This window comes from Pan troglodytes, chromosome 22 (assembly GCF_028858775.2).
Source record: "Pan troglodytes isolate AG18354 chromosome 22, NHGRI_mPanTro3-v2.0_pri, whole genome shotgun sequence".
Lineage (NCBI taxonomy): Eukaryota > Metazoa > Chordata > Mammalia > Primates > Hominidae > Pan > Pan troglodytes.
In genome coordinates, this window is record NC_072420.2 from 44843707 (window position 1) to 44861308 (window position 17602).

At 57.6% G+C, this 17602-nt stretch overlaps 1 protein-coding gene and 1 long non-coding RNA gene across 2 annotated transcripts; one reads left to right on the top strand and one right to left on the bottom strand.

Annotated features, from left to right (window-relative positions):
• On the bottom strand, positions 1 to 16043 carry DNMT3L (DNA methyltransferase 3 like). Its single transcript, XM_054675080.2, has 12 exons — positions 15851 to 16043; positions 15265 to 15377; positions 14906 to 14950; positions 13735 to 13814; positions 13540 to 13652; positions 12627 to 12798; positions 10512 to 10599; positions 9096 to 9184; positions 6101 to 6176; positions 5294 to 5433; positions 3512 to 3597; positions 1 to 995 (listed from the first exon to the last, which is right to left on the bottom strand). The coding sequence occupies exons 2-12, from the start codon at positions 15368 to 15370 to the stop codon at positions 827 to 829; spliced, it is 1164 nt and encodes a 387-aa protein (XP_054531055.1). The 5' UTR covers positions 15371 to 15377; positions 15851 to 16043; the 3' UTR covers positions 1 to 826.
• Positions 991 to 6002, top strand: LOC134809248 (uncharacterized). Its single transcript, XR_010154491.1, has 2 exons — positions 991 to 5425; positions 5612 to 6002. It is a non-coding gene; the product is annotated as an uncharacterized LOC134809248 (long non-coding RNA).
• Positions 16044 to 17602: the final 1559 nt, after the last annotated feature.

A 17602-nucleotide genomic window follows, 5' to 3' on the forward strand; every position in this document is an offset into this window, starting at 1 on the left:
AACCTTTCTTCCACAAAGCATTTTACGTACCACTAATAGTCCCAGTGCAGACCCCAAAGTTCCCCTGTAAGATTCATTTCCTGTGATTCGAGCCCAGCCTGAGGCAGAGCTTTCCGCTGGGTTTATCCTCACTGAGACTCAGACTGCAGAGGGCCAGGAGGAGCCCTACTTTTTGCAAGCAATACCACCTGGGGTAGGACCCACAAGTGACATCCTTTGTGCGTGGATCTGGCCTTGGCCTCCGCACCGTCTGTTCAGCAGGTCCCTCCTTTGTCTGCCAAGGCTGAGGTCCTGTACTTTTGCAAAGGTCCAGGCTGTTTGGTGCAGCTACAATCAGGGTGCGTGGTTTCTCTACGAACGCAAACAGCGGCCTCAAGGGGAAGGCCCCGGCAGAAAGTGCATCATGCGGGACATGGTGCAGGCGCTCCGAACACGCCTCCTGCTCACTTCTGGCCTCCACCCCCTGCCATGCAGGGTGACAGATGGCTGTGCCTATACATAAAACACCAGACGTGACCAATAACTATCTTATAATAAATATACTTGAACTTCTCAACTAGAACACAGAAATGCTTTCAGGAAGTACATCGCGCACCACCACGTGTGTTCCCGTGTGCAGCGGCGTGGACCTCGCCCCGTCCCATGAGCCAGCGTGATGGGGGAGAGACCCTGAGTCTCCAGAACCCAATGGAACGTGGGTCTGCAGTGACGACGCAAAAAAAACCAGAGACGCAAAAAAACAAGAATCCGAAGAGGAAAGAGACAACGTGAGGAAAGTTGCCTTTGTTCTAGGAAAAGTCTTTCTCTTCACAGTGTAGTGACTCATTTATAAAGAGGAAGTGAGTTCTGTTGAAAAATACTTGAAATATTCTCTTAGGGGGAGAAAGCAGTTCTTCACCAGCTTGGTGGGCCACTTGGCCGCGAGCTTCGAGCTCTGCTTGTTCTGGGCCAGCAGGGACAATTCTTCTTCCGAAACCAGAGCCCAGTGCCTGCTGCTGAGAGGAGGGGAGGGAAGGTTGTGAGCAAGCGCAGCGCCCACTGGGTGGCCCCAGAGATGGGGCTGGGAAGGAATTGCTGCGAGGGGGCGAGGGGAACAGCCTGCCTCTCAGTTGTCCCAGGTGCCTAAGACCCCACCCCCGGAACCCCCGCCTGATTCTGGGAGTTTTTCTCATGGAGGTGGAGTGAGCAGCAGGGGACCAGATGACTCCCCTGCCTCCTGCCTCCCCCGGCCGGGGGCTGGTCCCCTGGGAAGCAGGCTGGGGGTCACTCCGTGTGAACAGCGAGCTCCAGGGCCATCGCTAGAGGATGTCACCATCCCTGGGCAGCACCCCCGCAGAGGAAAGGACAGGACTCTGGGCAAAAGTTGGCCAAACCCTCGCAGAGTCAGCGAGCATTCCCAGGGAATTCTATCACAAAGGCCGTCCCCTGGGTTCCTGGGGCTGCCTGTGCCGGGAGCCCCAGCCCTGGGCGCAGGAGGGCAGGTGGGGAGAGGAAAGGTCCCCTGCCAGCGTGCTGTGAGGAGCCCTTGAGGAAGACGTGCTTTGCAGACTTGGCACCAACACCCCCTCTCCTGCTCCCAGCCACCCCACTGGAGGCCAGGAACATTTCTCAGTTTATTTTGGGGTGAAGGCTGCGAGTGAAGTGCCAGATACAGTGTCCACCTCCTCCTCCTCCTCCTCAGGCACCCTCCCTAGGGCAGTGGGGACTGTCCTTAACCATCCTGGGGGTGATGGTGGCTACCTCTGCAAAATGATTTCTCCTTTCAGTGAGTGGGTGTCTCTCATGTCACTGTTGAGACACCCAGGAGCCTGGGAGGGAAACCTGTGGGAAGGAACTGCCAGCCTCCTTCTGGGAACCAGGTGACCCCAGGATCACGGCTCAGGTGGATCCAGCCCTCGAAACCCTGTGAGGAGCTCTGTGGAGCCTCGCTCAGAAAGGGGGGCTGGGAAGAGGCAGCTGCCAGCCCACAGCCCAAGCCTGCAGGGGCCACAAGTGTGGCCACTGGAGAGGGAGGCGCCTTTTGTGGAGCAGCAACCCTGGGTCTGGCTGCACCTGCCACTTAAGAACCCTGATGGGGTGCTGTTCTCACTGCTGTGTGGACGCATAGAGCCTCCGGGGGCCAAGGAGCCTCTGGGGCCAGGCAGCAGGTGAGGCATGGCCTGTAATGCACACAGGTGTTGCTGGGTCTGCCCCCACCTTCACTCCCGCTCACCCAGCCCCACAGAGCCTGGCATGGCCTCCCAGGAAGTGACATGGCGGGGAACAGGCTTAGGGTTAGGGGGAGGCTGTGCGAAGGCTGGCATGCAGGTGAGAGGGCTTCTGAAGAGAAAGCATTCTGGAAAAGTGCTTCAGCTCAGCCCCACCCAAACTCAAATCCAGGGGAAGCCAGGCCAGCAAGACCTGAGGGTGCCATGCCTTGGCAGGTGCCAGGCAACAGGATCGTGCCTCGGTGGTGACGTGGGAGATGCTGGAACCCGGGAGGTGAGAGGGAGTAAGTTTCCAGAACTCACTCTCAGGCAGGAGGAGACATGACTCAGCTGAGCCAGAAAGCGCTCGTTCCACACGAATGCACGTATGAGTGAGGCACGCCATGCGAGTGTGGGAGTGAGGGGATGGATGGGCGGTTGGCTGGAGGTCGTGAGGTCTGGGCCACCTGGAAAGGCTGTTGAGGGGCGGGGGCAGCTGGGAGAGGCTGTGGGGGCAGCAGAAGGGGGTGCTTAGCCGCAGAGAGGGCACGTGGGGAAAGGCCGTGTGTTCAAGGCCCCAAAAGGTGGGGAGGGCAGCCCAGGAGTGCACCGTAGGGGGTGCAAGCGTGTGGGTGGGTGAGACTGATGCGTGTGTGCCTGTGTGATTGTGAGCACATGTGAATGTGTGGATGCAGGTGCTAGTCGTGAGTGTGCTTGTGTGAGCATGTGACTGAGGGAGCATGTGGGTGTGTGGATGAGCGTGACTGTGGGGATGACTGTGTGTGCATGCATGAGCACACAGGTGTGTGGATGAGCGTGACCGTGGGAATGACTGTGTGTGTGTGTGCATACATGAGCACACAGGTGTGTGGATGAGCGTGACCGTGGGAATGACTGTGTGTGTGCATACATGAGCACACAGGCGTGTGGATGAGCGTGCAAGTGAGTCATGTGAGTGTGGCTGAGTGTGAGCACGCATGAGCTTGTGGGTGTGCAAGGGAGGTGGGGAGGCCACACGGAATGAAAGCCTGGGGGCTGCAGCCGATTCAGGGCCAGGCCGCCATGGCGCATATGGGTGTCCAGGGGCTGGACCCCGAGAAGCTGAGAGCCAGTGCTGGAGAAGCTCCCCAAGGGGAAAGGGGCATCCTCAGGCTTCAGTGTCTTCAGGGTCTCAGGGTGGCCCCGAAGGCCGACTACAGTCCCACTGGGGCACAGAGGCTGCTCTGGGCTTGGCTCTGCTAGACAGACCCCATTTCCTCAGTGAACCCCGCTTCTGGGTCCATGTTCCCCTTGACCCTGAACGCTTTCAGCTGCCCAGGAAATACCTCCTTATGGCTGGGATGTTGCTCCACACGCGGACAGCATTCTGCAGGGATCCGCCGTGGACATCTGGGATGGTGACTGGCTCCATCTGGGGGCGGGAGGGTCGGCCGTGGGTCAGGGGACCTGGACGGTAAGTGCCCCCCACAGGCCCACTGGCCTCAGCCGCCAATGGCCCTGAGTGGTCAATGGACTTTCTAGCCCGACTGTGTTCCCTACGTCCTTTTTTCTTATAAATCACCTTTGGAGAAAAATGCTGATGAATTATTTTAAACTGACAGAACAGACTCTGTGGCAATAAGATATCAAATTACAAACAGGACCTCAGGCCGCGCCAGGCAAGGGTCGAGCCGAGCAGCGTGCCCTACACTGAGAGGACGGAGTCTGCTCTCACGCCACAGCTGCTGCTTTTTCTGCAGCGGCTAAACACGCACTGGCCCCGCGATGAGGATGAGCAAGGTTCAAACGACTGCAGCTCATCCACCTGCAGATGCCAACTGACCACGTTCCACAGCCATGACCACAGCTCTGACTGGGCAGGAGACTGACTTCAGGAACCCCCTCCTGATAAGAGACCCCGACCACAGACTGGCTCCGGCCGGTTTACAGAGGTTGTGCGCTTGAGGGCCTGTGTCCTGAGAAGACCTCTGAGGTTTAGGGCCTCATTGCGACACACTGACATGATAAGACTCCACCCCAGAGTGAACAGAGGTCGTAAGTTCCACGGATTTTGTTCAGTACGCATGCAGCAGGACCCCCTTCATGAATATTCACCGCTCCTCCATAACCTGCCGCACAGGTTTAGCCAACCCGGTCAGCACGGAGCTCCTGCCCCAGCCACCCCTCCCCTTCGAAGTGCCTCCTCCTGGCTCCTCTGGTCTTGGCAGAGGCCGTGCTTCCCAGCCTGGGGGACGGGACCTTGCAGGCTGTGCCCCTTTACAGAAACAAAGTCTCCTGTTCTAAAAGCACAGACTTTGTGATTTTCAGCTCATGGCGTTTGCTCCCCTTCTGAATAGCTGGATTTGCATTCCAGCCACTCCACGAGATTCCAGCACCAAAGGAACCTCAACGCCACCTGGACCCCCAGCAAAGGCTCTGGCCCACAGGTGCTGCCCACTCGGTGGGTCGGGCCCCCGCTGGCTGTGGCCCCTCCATGGAACCTGAGAGCATGAGGAAATTCCCCCTCCTGAGCCTCACGCCTGTCTCCTGTGGCTGAGGTGTGGCCGTCCCTCCCCAACCCTGGAAGTGTCTGGAACACCCGGCCCATCAGCCCCAGAGGGGACCCATCCGCTGAGTCCAAAAGTGGCTGCTCTGACAATCAGGATTCAGACGTGTGAAGAAAAGGCTGTATGTGTGTGGTGTGAGTATGCGTGCACGTAGTGTGCCTGTGTGTATGTGGCAAGTGTGTCCCTGTGTGTGGTGCATGTGTACAGTGACTGTGCACTGCAGTGTGTGTGCACCTGTGTGTGTGGTGTGATGTGTGTGTGTGTGGGTGGAGACTGAGGGGGCAGGGGCAGGAGGTGAGCCCCCGAGGCCGTGTTCTGTGAGCACAGGAGTGGTGTGAGGTGGGACTGCCTTCCAATGCTGTCCTTGAAGGGGCTTTGTGTCCCAGGCCGCAGTCCCTGCCCGGACTGCACAGCAGCTCTCCTGGGCCCTGTACACTCCTGGAAACCAGGGGCCGCAAGGAGCCAGGCCCAGAGCCTGGGGTGTAGACTGAGCTCCACCAGAAAAGCCCCTCCCTCACGTGGGCAGGGGTCAGAGGGCGGCCCACGCAGCCCTGCACGCACCTCCAGGAAGCGAGATGCAACGTCCAGGTCTTCCTTGTTCAGCACCAGATTGTCCACGAACATCCAGAAGAAGGGCCTGGGGCTGCCTGGCTTGGGCCGTGCGTACTGCAGGAGCCGGTGGAACTGGAACAGGTACCAGCCTGGAGTGGGGTGAGGGGGCAGGGCTGAGGGGGGGCCGGGGGGGGCTGGTCATGGGGACGCTGTTCAGGTGCGTCTCGGCGGGGGCCTAAGGAAACTGGGGCTTGAGAGAAGGGCTGAGGGGGTCTAGGGGACGCACCGGCCTGGGTCTGAGGGATCCCCCTGCCCCTGTCCCTCCAGCAGCAATGAAGCCCTGCCCAGTGCTGGGGCCACAGAGATGCGAGGACCCCTCCTCCCCCAGGCAGGCCTAGAGTGGGGAAGAGACAGACAGGCAACCCCGAGGGAGGAGCTGACGCAGAGCGCGTGCCACGGCACAAATACCGCCTTTTAGAGGAAGCTCCAGAGGACACGTGAGCTGCAGTGATGTGGGCACGCTGGGGGCTGCACGGGGTCAGCGGGAGGCTTGGGGGCACAGGGAAGCCTGCAGTGATGGGGACGCTTACTCTGTTGCTCATGATGAGGGGTGCATGGGTGTGGAGCTAGCTCAGAACTCATCCAGTCGGACACACTGAATGCGTGCAACTTACTGTATGTCAGTGGTGCCTCGATAAAGCTGTTTTTGAAAAATGCTGACAATTTGCAGTTTCTGCCCTGGCATGGAGGTGTGAGGAGAGAGGAGAGGAGACAGGGGTGGTGGGGACAGGCTGCCAGAACTGAAGCATCACTCACTGGGAGGACGGTCACAGGTGTGGCCCAGGGGAGGTGTGGCGCCGTACACAAGATCGAAGGGTCCCCACTCCTCCACCTGCAGGACAGAGGGGAGTGGGCACTGAGAGGCAGCAGCAGTGGGCAAGGTCGCGTGCGGCAGCACGAGATGACCCCAGGGCAGACCCTGCTCAGCTCGCAGGGCCCACAGGCCAGGGCAAGCTGAGGAGTGGAGCCCACTAGGGCAGAGCCATCCACAGCCACCACCAGCCTCAGGGGCTGCCTGCCTGGAGCCCAGAGGAGAACGCTCCGGGTCTGAGGTGAAGACTCAGTGCCACGCATTTGGGGACTGAATTCTGCCTTTATTTTTTCTTGCTCAAATTCCTTTCTAAGGAGCGTAGGGGAATCGCGCCTTACAAACCATGAAAGCTTGTGGAATGGGTGTTTTTGACCCGGTATATTGTGACTCTGCCATGGCATCACACGACAGACAGCAGACCTCCTTATTTTAACTCAAGCATTCCTTTCTACTGACTCCCAGTTTTTAGGCAAAGCTCAACTCTTTCAACCAACTGCCAACTAAAGAATCCCTAAACCCACCTATAACCTGTAAGCTTAAAGATATCCTGCCTTTTGGGGCTGATCCAATGCACATATTCTATATATTGATTGATTGATTGATTGATTTTTTGAGATGGGGTCTCGCTCTGCACCCAGGCTGTAGTGCAATGGCGAGATCTCGGCTCACTGCAACCTCCACCTCCTGGGCTCAAGCAATCCTCCTGCCTCAGCCCCCTGAGCACCCCCAGGTGCACACCACCATGCCTAGCCAACTTTTTTGTATTTTTGGTAGAGATGGGGTTTCACCAAGTTGCTCAAACTGGTCTTGAACTCCTCAGCTCAAAGTGCTGGGATTACAGGCGTGAGCCACCGCGCCCGGCCCGTGTACTGTTTTCTGATTCCACCTGCAGTTCGCATCTCCCTGAAATGTACAAAACCAATTGTGCTGGGCGTGGTGGCTCACGCCTGTAATCCCAGCACTTTGGGAGGCTGAGGCAGGCGGATCACGAGGTCAGGAGATCGAGACCATCCTGGCTAGTACGAGGAAACCCCGTCTCTAGTAAAAATATAAAAAAATTAGCCAGGCGTGGTGGCGGGCACCTGTAGTCCCAGCTACTCGGGAGGCTGAGGCAGGAGAGTGGCAGGAACGCGGGAGGCGGAGCTTGCAGTGAGCCGAGATCACGCCACTGCACTCCAGCCTGGGCGACAGAGCAAGACTCCGTCTCAAAAACAAATAAATAAATAAATAAAATAAAAATAAATAAATACATAAAACCAAATTGTAACTGACCGCCTCAGGTGCACTTCCTCGGGACCTCTTAAGACTGTATTTCCCAGGCCATGGTCACTCTTATTGGCTCAGAATAAACCTATTTTAAAACTTTGGCAGAATTTGGTTTTTCTGTCTGTCATCACATTGCCCTTAGAGAACCAGTCCTGGGAGGCCCAACATGCAGACTACCTAAGGAAGTAACTGTCATCTGTGAACACAGCAGGTGCCGTCCGCAGCCCTCCAGGAGCTAACAGCAAGGGCAGAGCCTTCCCTGCTGAACAGAAACAGCCCCCACAGAGTAGCTCCCTGGGGACCACAGAGTAGGTCCCCAAGGACCAGGCTATTCCATGGCCGAGCTGGAAGAAGACAAAACACAGCCACCCAACAATCTTGCCTGAACATGTGCCCTTTAGTCACAAAAAGTGACCAAGGGGAGGCTGTGAGCAACACTGGCTTCATTAACAGTGATGGCCCTCACTCTGTCATTCTTCTTAAATAAAAATTAACAGCTGGACGCGGTGGCCAACACCTGTAATCCCAGCACTTTAGGAGGCCAAGGCGGGTGGATCACCTGAGATCAGGAGTTCAAGACCAGCCTGGCCAATATGGTGAAACCCCGTCTCTACTAAAAAATACAAAAAATTAGCTGGGCATGGTGGCGGGTGCCTGTAATACCAGCTGCTTGGGAGGCTGAGGCAGGAGACTCTCCTGAACCCTGGAGGCGGAGGTTGCAGTGAGCCCAGATTGTGCCACTGCACTCTAGCCTGGGCAACAGAGTGAGACTCCATCTCAAAAACAAAAAACAAAAAAGCCCCCCAAAACTTAAGATAGTCAAGTATCAGAACCCCGTCTCCTGATAGCACCAGTCTACAATGGACTCCACTTCCCTGGACCCCCTCAAATCAGATAACAACCCGAATCCCATTAGCCCCAAACTCCTCATGCCTCCGGGGCATCATTTTGTGTCCTTCCACGATGTAGCAAGTGGATAAACCTAACTGTTGACAGCAGGTGCGACCTGAGGGTCTCCGAGTGCCGAAAAGGCATGGTGGGGTGGGGACAGCGGAGGTGAGGGGGAGCTGCTGGTGCCAGGCCGGGAGCCCCCAAAAGACCTGTACACAGGCGGCTGCTCATGCTTCTCTCACAGTGGCATGGGAAGGCACCAGGGCAGCGGGGAATCTGGCCTACAGGGGGAACGCATGACTGGAGCTGTGTCACCTCCTTCCAGCAGCGGGAGGATGCTTTCAAACAGTGACCAGTTGTCCAGGTCAAGGCTCGGCCTCATTTTAGAGGGTGGAGTGGGGGTTCAGCCCCTCCTTGCCGGACAGCGCCCCATCACAGGCAGTGGAATTTGGCTACTTAGATTTCAAGATGTTGGACAAGATGTTTGCCCAACTGCCCTGCTCTGAGCTCTGGGCTCTGGGCTCTGGGCAATGCTGGGACCACCAAAAGGTGCTGCTCAGCCCTCCGCTGTGGGGCATCACAGTGGTGGCTGGGCCGGCGGGGGTGGGCTGACTCCTGTCAGACCCAGGATCCCCACCAGGCTGCCGAGAGGCCCCCGTGTGTTCAGGACTCCTCCCAGCCCCTGCTGCCGCCTCCTTGCCCGCCTCATCCTTGGCATTTCCTCTGAGGAAGCTCGCACCCCCGCTCCCACTACAGTGTCTGAGAGTTCACGGCGGTACTCACATCCTTCCTCACTGTGTCTGTGACATCAACCACATGCTTCAGTTGTCCCGGGTCAGAACCACTTTCCAAAAAGCCCAAACTCGTCAGCTCTGGATGGGGAGAGACCAGAAGGGCCCAGAGGGTGAGCGTGGATTGTGCCCCTACAGGGACTCGAAAAGGCTGACGGACGATCAGAGGACCCTCCTACCATTAAGGAGCCAACTGTATATTTTTGTTGTTGTTTTGAGATGGAGTCTCCCTCTGTCGCCCAGGCTGGAGCGCAGTGGCGTGATCTTGGCTCACTGCAACCTCCGCCTCCCAAGTTCAAGCGGTTCCCCTGCCTCAACCTCCCGAGTAGCTGGGACTACAGGCATGTGCCACACAGGGTTTCACCATGTTGGCCAGGCTGGTCTCCAACTCCTGACCTCAAATGATCCACCCACTTCAGCCTCCCAAATTGTTGGGATTACATGTGTGAGCCACTGCACCCAGCCCAACTTTATCTTTTTAATGACGTGGCAGGAGGATTAAGGATGGAGGTTTTTGTCTCACAACAAGCTAAACAAGCAAACATTGCCAAGTATTGATTTAAGAATGTCAAGCACGGCCGGGCACAGACGCTCAAGCCTGTAATTCCAGCATTTTGGGAGTCCAAGGCGGATGGATCACCTGAGGTCAGGAGTTCAAGACCAGCCTGGCCAACATGGTGAAACCCTGTCTCTACTAAAAACACAAAAATTAGCTGGGCGTGGTGGTGAGCACCTGTAATCCCAGCTGCTCGGGAGGCTGAGGCAGGAGAATTGGTTGAACCCGGGGGGCAGAGGTGCAGCGAGCCGAGATCAAGCCTGGGCAACAGAGCGAGACTCCGCCTCAAAAAAAAAAAAAGAGGATGTCAAGGACTGTATTACAGCACCAGGCATTTCTGGGATGCGATGTCACCTCTGGCTAGGAAATCCACAGAGCAGTGGAGTCCACTCCACTCTGCAGCTGGTGTGAGCTGCAGAGCCTTGGAACGGCCTTGGAGGAGGTCCCGGCTTTCTCAGCCCCGCCTGGGCAGCAAGACCTTGGACAGGCTGTGCAGGCGCTGCGGGATCAGGCTCCTGATCGGCTGCATGGGGCAGATATGTGCTCCCGCGTGAGGCCGCTCTGAGACACTTGTGGGCCTTAGTGGGTGTCCCAGCGGGACGCATCCCTAACGGCCAGAGGAGAGGGAGTGTCTTCATGGATTTGGCTGTGCCTGCGGGGCCCAGAAGACAAGTGCCATTTCCAAAGGCCCCAGTGCAGGGTCAGCATGGGCCCAGGGTGGGGAAGGGTGCAGGACACCAGCAGTTGGCTGGTCTAGGGGAGGGGGTGGGGAGTCCCGGGGGGTGGCCTGAGGGGCAGTCAGGTGTGTAGAGGCATCTTTCCATGTGTGTCTTTGGGACGTCACTGACTCACCTTTCTTGATGTCTTCAAAAAGGGACAGCACCCGGACTGGCTGTCTCCTCCACACAGGCACGGTTTCGAACATCTCAAGGGGATTCTCCTATTTATTAAAAAACCAAAACAGGACATTGTGCCGGCTGCTTGGCTACAGAGCCCTTGAGTTACAATGAAAATTCTTCCCTGGATGAACACTCACTTGAGACTCACCAGAGACACACATAAGACACACCTGCTGAGGCTGACTGGGCCTGTCCTGACCAGCACTGCCCCCCGAGGAAGGCCAACTCCACCCCCTGCCCCAGCGTCAGTCTCCCGCTCTGACCTGTCTCCAGCCGAGAGACAGTAGGTGTGGAGGGGTTTGCTGATTTTTTTTTTTTTTTTTGAGATGGAGTCTTGCTCTGTCACCCAGGCTGGAGTGCAATGGTGCAATCTTGGCGCACTGCAACTTTCCGCCTCCCAGGTTCAAGCGATTCTCCTGCTTCACCCTCTCGAGTAGCTGGGATCACAGGCACCCGCCACCACGCCCGGCTAATTTTTGTATTTTTAGTAGAGACAGAGTTTCACCATATTGGCCAGGCTGGTCTTGCTCATCCTGGCAGCTTCCAGAACCTCGGAGAAGAGAGCCCCAAGGCCAGAGATGCCGGGGAGAGGTGAGCCTCGGGGCAGGTGAGGCCTGTGGTTTTCCCTGCCCCTGCCAACCTGATGGGCCAGGCGGGCAGCCAGCTCCAGCCTCACATGCTCCCTGTTAAAGGGCCAACCCCCAAGGCCCAAAACTCGGGGGCCTCGGCTTTCAGAGTGCTAGGCTCTGTTCCTATAAAATACCTTCCCATCTGACCCTTTCCTTCGAATTGGAGCAGGCTGAAGCTTGCTAGGCAGGGAGAGATGACTTCATTCAACCTTAACAAATGTGAGCTGGAGGCCAGTGCAGTTTCATGGTCAGCTCAGGGGTCCCTTGCTCCCCGCTGGCTGCCTCACTGGGGGCCACACCCCTTCTGTAGGAGCTTCCCGTGGCTGGCCTGCAAATTAAAACAGACTGGAGGGGCTGGGCCCGGTGGCTCATGCCTGTCATCCCAGCACTTTGGGAGGCTGAGGCAGGTGGATCACTTGAGGTCAGGAGTTGGAGACCAGCCTGGCCAACATGGTGAAACCCCATCTCTACTAAAAGTACAGAATTAGCCGGGTGTGGCGGCGGGTGCCTGTAATCCCAGGTACTCAGGAGGCAGGAAGGAGAATCGCTTGAACCCGGGAGGCCGAGGTTGCAGTGAGCCAAGAGGGTGCCATTGCACTCCAGCCTGGGCAACAAGAGCGAAACTCCATCTCAAAAAGAAAAAACAGACCAGGGGACTTGGCACAGCAGAAATTATTCTTTCACAGCTCAGGAGGCCAGAGGTTTTGAAGTGAAGGTGTGCCGGCAGGCGTGCCTCCCTCAGAAGGCGCCAGGCAAGGACGTGCCAGGCCTCTCCCCCAGCTCCTGGGGCTGCTGGCACCCATGGCTGGTGGACACCTCACTCCAGTCTCTGCCTCCATCATCATGTGGCTGTTTTCTCCATCTCCATTTCCCAAATCTCTTACAGTGACACTAGTCACTGCATTGAGGGCCCACCCTAAATCTGGAATCATCTTATCTCGTGATCCTTAACTAAATTACATCTGCAAAAACGCTGTTTCCAAATAAGATCACATTCACAGGTACGGGATGGAGACCTGGAAGTCCCTCTCAGAGGGACAAAATTCCACCTTCTCTGCCTTTGTCTGAGGTTCCTGCCGGCCCCTCTGGCTCCTCGGCTGGACTCCCAAAACGGCCCACACCTGGCCAGCACAAGCCCAGGCATTTGCTCCTGAGGACTGGACTTTGAGACGTGCCAGCCACCCTCTCCCGGCCCCTCTCCCATCTGCTACCAGGGCCTCGTTCCTAGGCTTGGAAGCAACAAAACTGCCAAAGCAGTTTACCCAAAGCCACCATCGAGTGGAAGCCACTATCGGAGAGGAACCCAGGAAAGAGTGTTTGCTCCCGAGGCTGCAGCTGTGGTGCCCGTCGGCGTGCCTGCATTCTGCAGTGGGAACCGAGGGAAGGCCGTAAGTCAAGGCCTGCTGCTGCTGGGTCCTGCCCCTCCACGGGCTCCTTACCGACTCTCGGTCGTAGAAGGCCTTGAGCTGGCTGCGCCACTTCCTCCGACGCTGTAGCAGCCCGCTTCGGGAGGACGGCAGGCACAGGTAGCACACCCAGTTGCTCATGGCGTGCACCTTCCCCGAGGTCCCGGGGCCGACCAGGCTATCCACACACTCGAAGCAGTAGCATCTGAGGCCAGACAGAAAACCACAGCAGCGGACATGACAGCCCGCCTCTCCCGAGGATGGCGGAGGTGGGCCTGATTGAGCCTTGTTTTGGAGGGAAAAGTCACGCTGGAGCTCCCTTTGGGAAGACCAGGGGGTGGACTGGGAAGGGGCACACGGTCCTTCCTAGAGACGCAGAGTGACAGGAGCCGAGCCAGGTGCAGAAGACAGGGAGGTGGATTCACAGGCAATGACAGATCCAAGGAACCCCCTAAGCCACCTGTCTGCCCCCAAACTCGAGCCTGCAGAAACAGCGTAGGGACTCCCAGCAAAACCAAATGTAGCAACAGCAGCTGGGGGAGAGAACTTGAGGCGGGGGGAGCTGTAAATACGAGGATGGCCCAGAAGGACCGAGGAGAGGAGCCCACAGAGGGAGCCGAGGCGAGGGAGTAACGACTGAGGGGTGAGCATACCCCTTGTCACCCCGGTCATGACTGGCAGCCTGGGGTGTGGGGTTTCCATCGCTCCCCTGCACAGTGATGTGGCAACACCAACACCGAAAAGAAAAATCACAATCGCCAACCGTAGACACCCGCCTCCCAAGCTCAGGGCTCTATGCCAAATGACGCATTGGAGACAGAAATCAGAAGCTCTCAGGGAAATCATCCATTTGGGAGGAAAATCCACCCACACTCCAGAATGAGTAGCTGAAAGGATGGGTGTGTCCTCAGCCCCTTCACCCCCCTGGGCAGGCCCCTCGCCTCACCGGGTGCAATCAGGGTTTCCGCAGATGAGCAGCGTCTCTCCGGAGCAGCAGATGGAGCAGTAGGATTGGTACCCGTCATCGTCGTACAGGAAGAGGGCATCCAGGGACTTGTCCTTGGAAGGAGCAAAGCAAGGCTGGCTTGTGTCATCCCTGCTCTGAGGCCATAAGGGAGTCACCCCCAGCCTCCCTGCCTACCTTACAGGGGGCGCAGATCCCTCCCTCAAACAGAGGGTGCTGTGTGTGAACCTGGAGACTTCCGCAGCAGATGCAGATGTCTAAAGGAAACATTCAAAGCACACTGTGTTTTCCCAGTGCTGTCAAATACAGCAGATGACTTAGGAATAAATTTAGCCAAACAAATATGAGGCTTATACACTGAAAACTGCAAAGCATTGTTGGAAGATGTTAAGGAAGATGGAACAAAATGGAAAGATATCCCATGTTCATGGATCAGAAGATTTAACATTGGCTGGGTGTGGTGGCTCATGCCTGTAATCCCAGCACTTTAGGAGGCTGAGCAGGAGAATCACTTGAACCTGGTGGACAGAGGTTGCTATGCGCCAAGATCATGCCTCTGCCCTCCAGCCTGGGGGACAGAGTGAGAGACTGTCTCAAAAAAAAAAAAAAAAAAAAAAAAAAAGAAGACTTAATATTGTTAAAATAGCATGAGTCCCCAAATGGATCTGCAGAGCCCTCTCAAAATCCCCGCTGGCTTTTGGGCAGGAGTTGACAGGCTGACCCTAAATTCATACGGAAATGCAAAGGATCCAGAAAAGGCAAACCCACGTTGAGAGAAAGTCGAGGAGTGGTTGCCTAGAGTTAAAAGAAGGGAAGCAAGAAGGGGGAATTTGGAGTGACTGTTACTAGACATGGGTTTTCTTTTCAGGGTGATGAAAACCTTCTAAAATTAGATGGTGATGATGGTTGCTGACTCTGTAAATAAACTAAAATACATTGAACTGTATGCTTTAAATGAAGCTACAGGGGCCTTGGGAGGGGGAGAAGGGATACACGTGGCACAGTGGTGTCCACTGCCTCCTTCCAGGATCTCACCGTCACCCAGGCTGGAGTGCAGTGGTGTTATCATAGCTCACTGCAGCCTCGACCTCCCCAGCTCAAGCAATCCTCCCATCTCAGCCTCCTGAGTAGCTGGGACTACAGGTGCATGCCACCATGCCTGGTTAATTTTTATTTTTATTTTTTTGTAAAAACAGAGTCTCACTATGTGAGACCAGCCTAGGCTGGTCTCAAACTCCTGGGCTCAAATGATCCTCCCACATTGGTCTCCCAAAGTGCTGGGATTATAGGTGTGAGCCACTGCGCCCCGTCTCTTTTGTCTGGTGTGGGCCAGTATGCAAACACTCACCTTCTATATTTCGCTGGTTAGCCTTGACTTCATATGCAATAAGATCTGGAAAAGAAGATAAGAAGTAGCCCCTTTCTTCTTCCTCTGATCTCTTAATTTAAATTTGGCCAGGAAGTGAGCATCACAATTCGTTTTCCAAAGTCACAGGAGCCTGAGGTCCCCTGCCATCCCGCCCTCACACCTTATCTTGGCGTGTTAAACGGCCATACCTGGGGGAAGACTGTGGGTGGGGAACCTCCTGCCCCAGCCCGGGTGTCTGAATAATGCATGAATACTCCAGAAGCCTGGAACTCCAGACCTCATCCAGGCCTGGGATCAGCGTCCTAAGTGACTGGTCCAATAAGCCGATGAGCCCTCACCTCTGCCTGTCCTGGGTGAAATGGAGCTTGAGAGCTCACTGGATCCCACCAAAATCACGTCCATGCTGGGCTCGGCCTCTGGGTCCAGGGCTGGGATGGCCGCCATGGGGATGCTGCGTCAGGACACACGGACACAGACGTGAGAAAGCCGTCAGCCCCTGCTGAGATCCCTGATGCACCCCAGCACGGGAAGCAGCTTGCTGAGCAGACCCTGACTAGTTCAGGCCACCTGAACCCCCGCAATGACACCCACCTGCCCAACCCAGGGATGAGGGGCAGGACAGCCAAGGCCAGTGCCAGCCCTGAGAGGGGCTCAAGGGTCCCCTGAGGCATGCCCCCCACCTGCCTGGCCCTGTTACAACATGGAAGATGGGGCAAAAATGGGAGGGCAGGGGCCTCATGAGGACCTGGGGCCAATGGCCGCTGCAGCCCCTGCTTTCCTCTGGGCCCAGCCTTCGACCCCTCAGGGACCCCCATGCCCCAGCCTCCTACAGTGTCCCCGAGGCCCAGCAGGGACCCCTGGGGATGGTCTTGGCCAGCCGCACCCTTGAAGGCAGGATGGTCAGGGAGTGGGAGAGAGACTCACGGGTTTCACAGGGCTGCTGCCACGGCTCCGGGTACAGCCAGCTGGTGGGTTCAAGGTTCCAGTGGTCCGGGGCTTCCAGGCTCAGGGTCCCCGGGGAGGACTGGGCCATGGAACGAGGGACGGCGCAGGCAAAGAATGAACTGGAAGGATCCAGGCCCACCTGGGACAGCGGGTGGCCAGAGGTCACCAGGCTATGGGGGCGAAGAATCTGGGCGTGTCCCGCGGGGGCGGGGAGGGGCGGGGGCGGGGCAGCCCTTCAGTGCCGGTTTGCAGTGGGAGGGGCGAGGAGCTGCGGGGGGTCACTTGGGGTGGGGAGCTAGGAAGCTGGGGGAGGGGCAGGGAAAGGGAACCCTCAGGTGGGGAGGGTTAAGAGCTCAGTGGGGCTGGGGGATTGGGGTTCAGAGGATGGGGCCCTCAGGGTGGAGTGAGGGGTGGGGTTTAGGGACCTCAGTGGGGGGTGGGGTTCAGGGGAGGGGTGGAGATGGGAGGACTGGGGATGGGGCAGATGAGGGGGGTTTCAGTAGAGGGGGGCCCTTGGGGTGGGGTGGAGGGTAGGGGTGGCTGTGGGGTAGGGGCAGGGCGCTCAGAGGTGGGGTTTAGGAAGGTCATAGGGGTGGGCTTCAGGGCAAGGGTGAAGAAAGGGATGAGGGTGGAGGGGTGGAGGGGTGGAGGTAGGGCGGGGCGGGGGGGTTAGGTGGAGTTGGCCCCCTGGGTGGAGATGGCTGAGGATTAGTGGAGGTGGCCCTCAGGGCAGGGTGGGTGGGTGGAGGGCGGGGCTTAGGGAGATCTGTTGGGGGATTAGGAAGGGAGTGGGGGTGGGGGTGGATGGTGAGTTCGTGATGGGGGCCTTCAGGGGAGGTGGTCCTTTGGCGGGATGGGGGTGATGATAGGGTGAGGGTGGGCACTCAGGGGCAGGGCTCAGTGGCGGGGGGCGGGGCTCAGGGCAAGGATAGAGACGGGGTGAAAGTAGGAATGGGGGTGTGAGGCCGAGGATGGGGGTTTCAGGGGAGGTGGCCTTTAGGGCAGAATAGGGGTGAGAATGGGGTGGGGCTGGGCCTTAGGGATCTCAGGGTCGGTTGGGATGGGAGTGGGGGTGGGGGTAGATGGTGAGGAGGAGATGGGGGTGTTCAGGGGAGGTGTTCCTCTGGCGGGATAGAGGGAGGGGCGTTCAGGAGCCGGGCTTGGGAGCTCAGTCTGGAGCCCCAGGTTTGGGGGGCAGCTGTGGGGGAGAGAAGGAAACAGGGAAGGCCCTGGAGGATGGGGTAAGGGGTGTTGGGTGGGGAACGTCAGGGCAGCTGGGGGGTTGGGGAGCTGGGAGGGGTAGGTTCAGGGTGGGGGTGGAAGGTGGAAGCAGGGAAGGGAGCAGGAAGGTGGGGTGGGCAGAGGGGCAGTGTGGGAGGTGCGGGGTGGGTTGGGAAGGGGGACTTTGTTGGAGGGAGGTTGGGGGCTTCAGAGCAGGGGGCGGAGGACCACCGGGCAGGGCCTGGAGCCACAGGACAATTGTGGTGGTCGAAAGTGGGAGAAGACCCTTGCGGGAGGTAACCCCCCTGAAGTGTGGGCTGGGCCTGGTGACTTCCTTCTGCAAGTACTGCATGAGGGGTGACCACACAGGGGCAGCCTGATGACCCCTTGGCCCCTGGCCCAGGCCAGCGTCTCGGGGAGGATTCGCCTGGGTGGGTGCCCCGCACCGGGGCTTTCTCTCTCCACCCACAGCGCAGCCTCTCCAGGAGTGAACTGCTGGGTCCAAGCAGA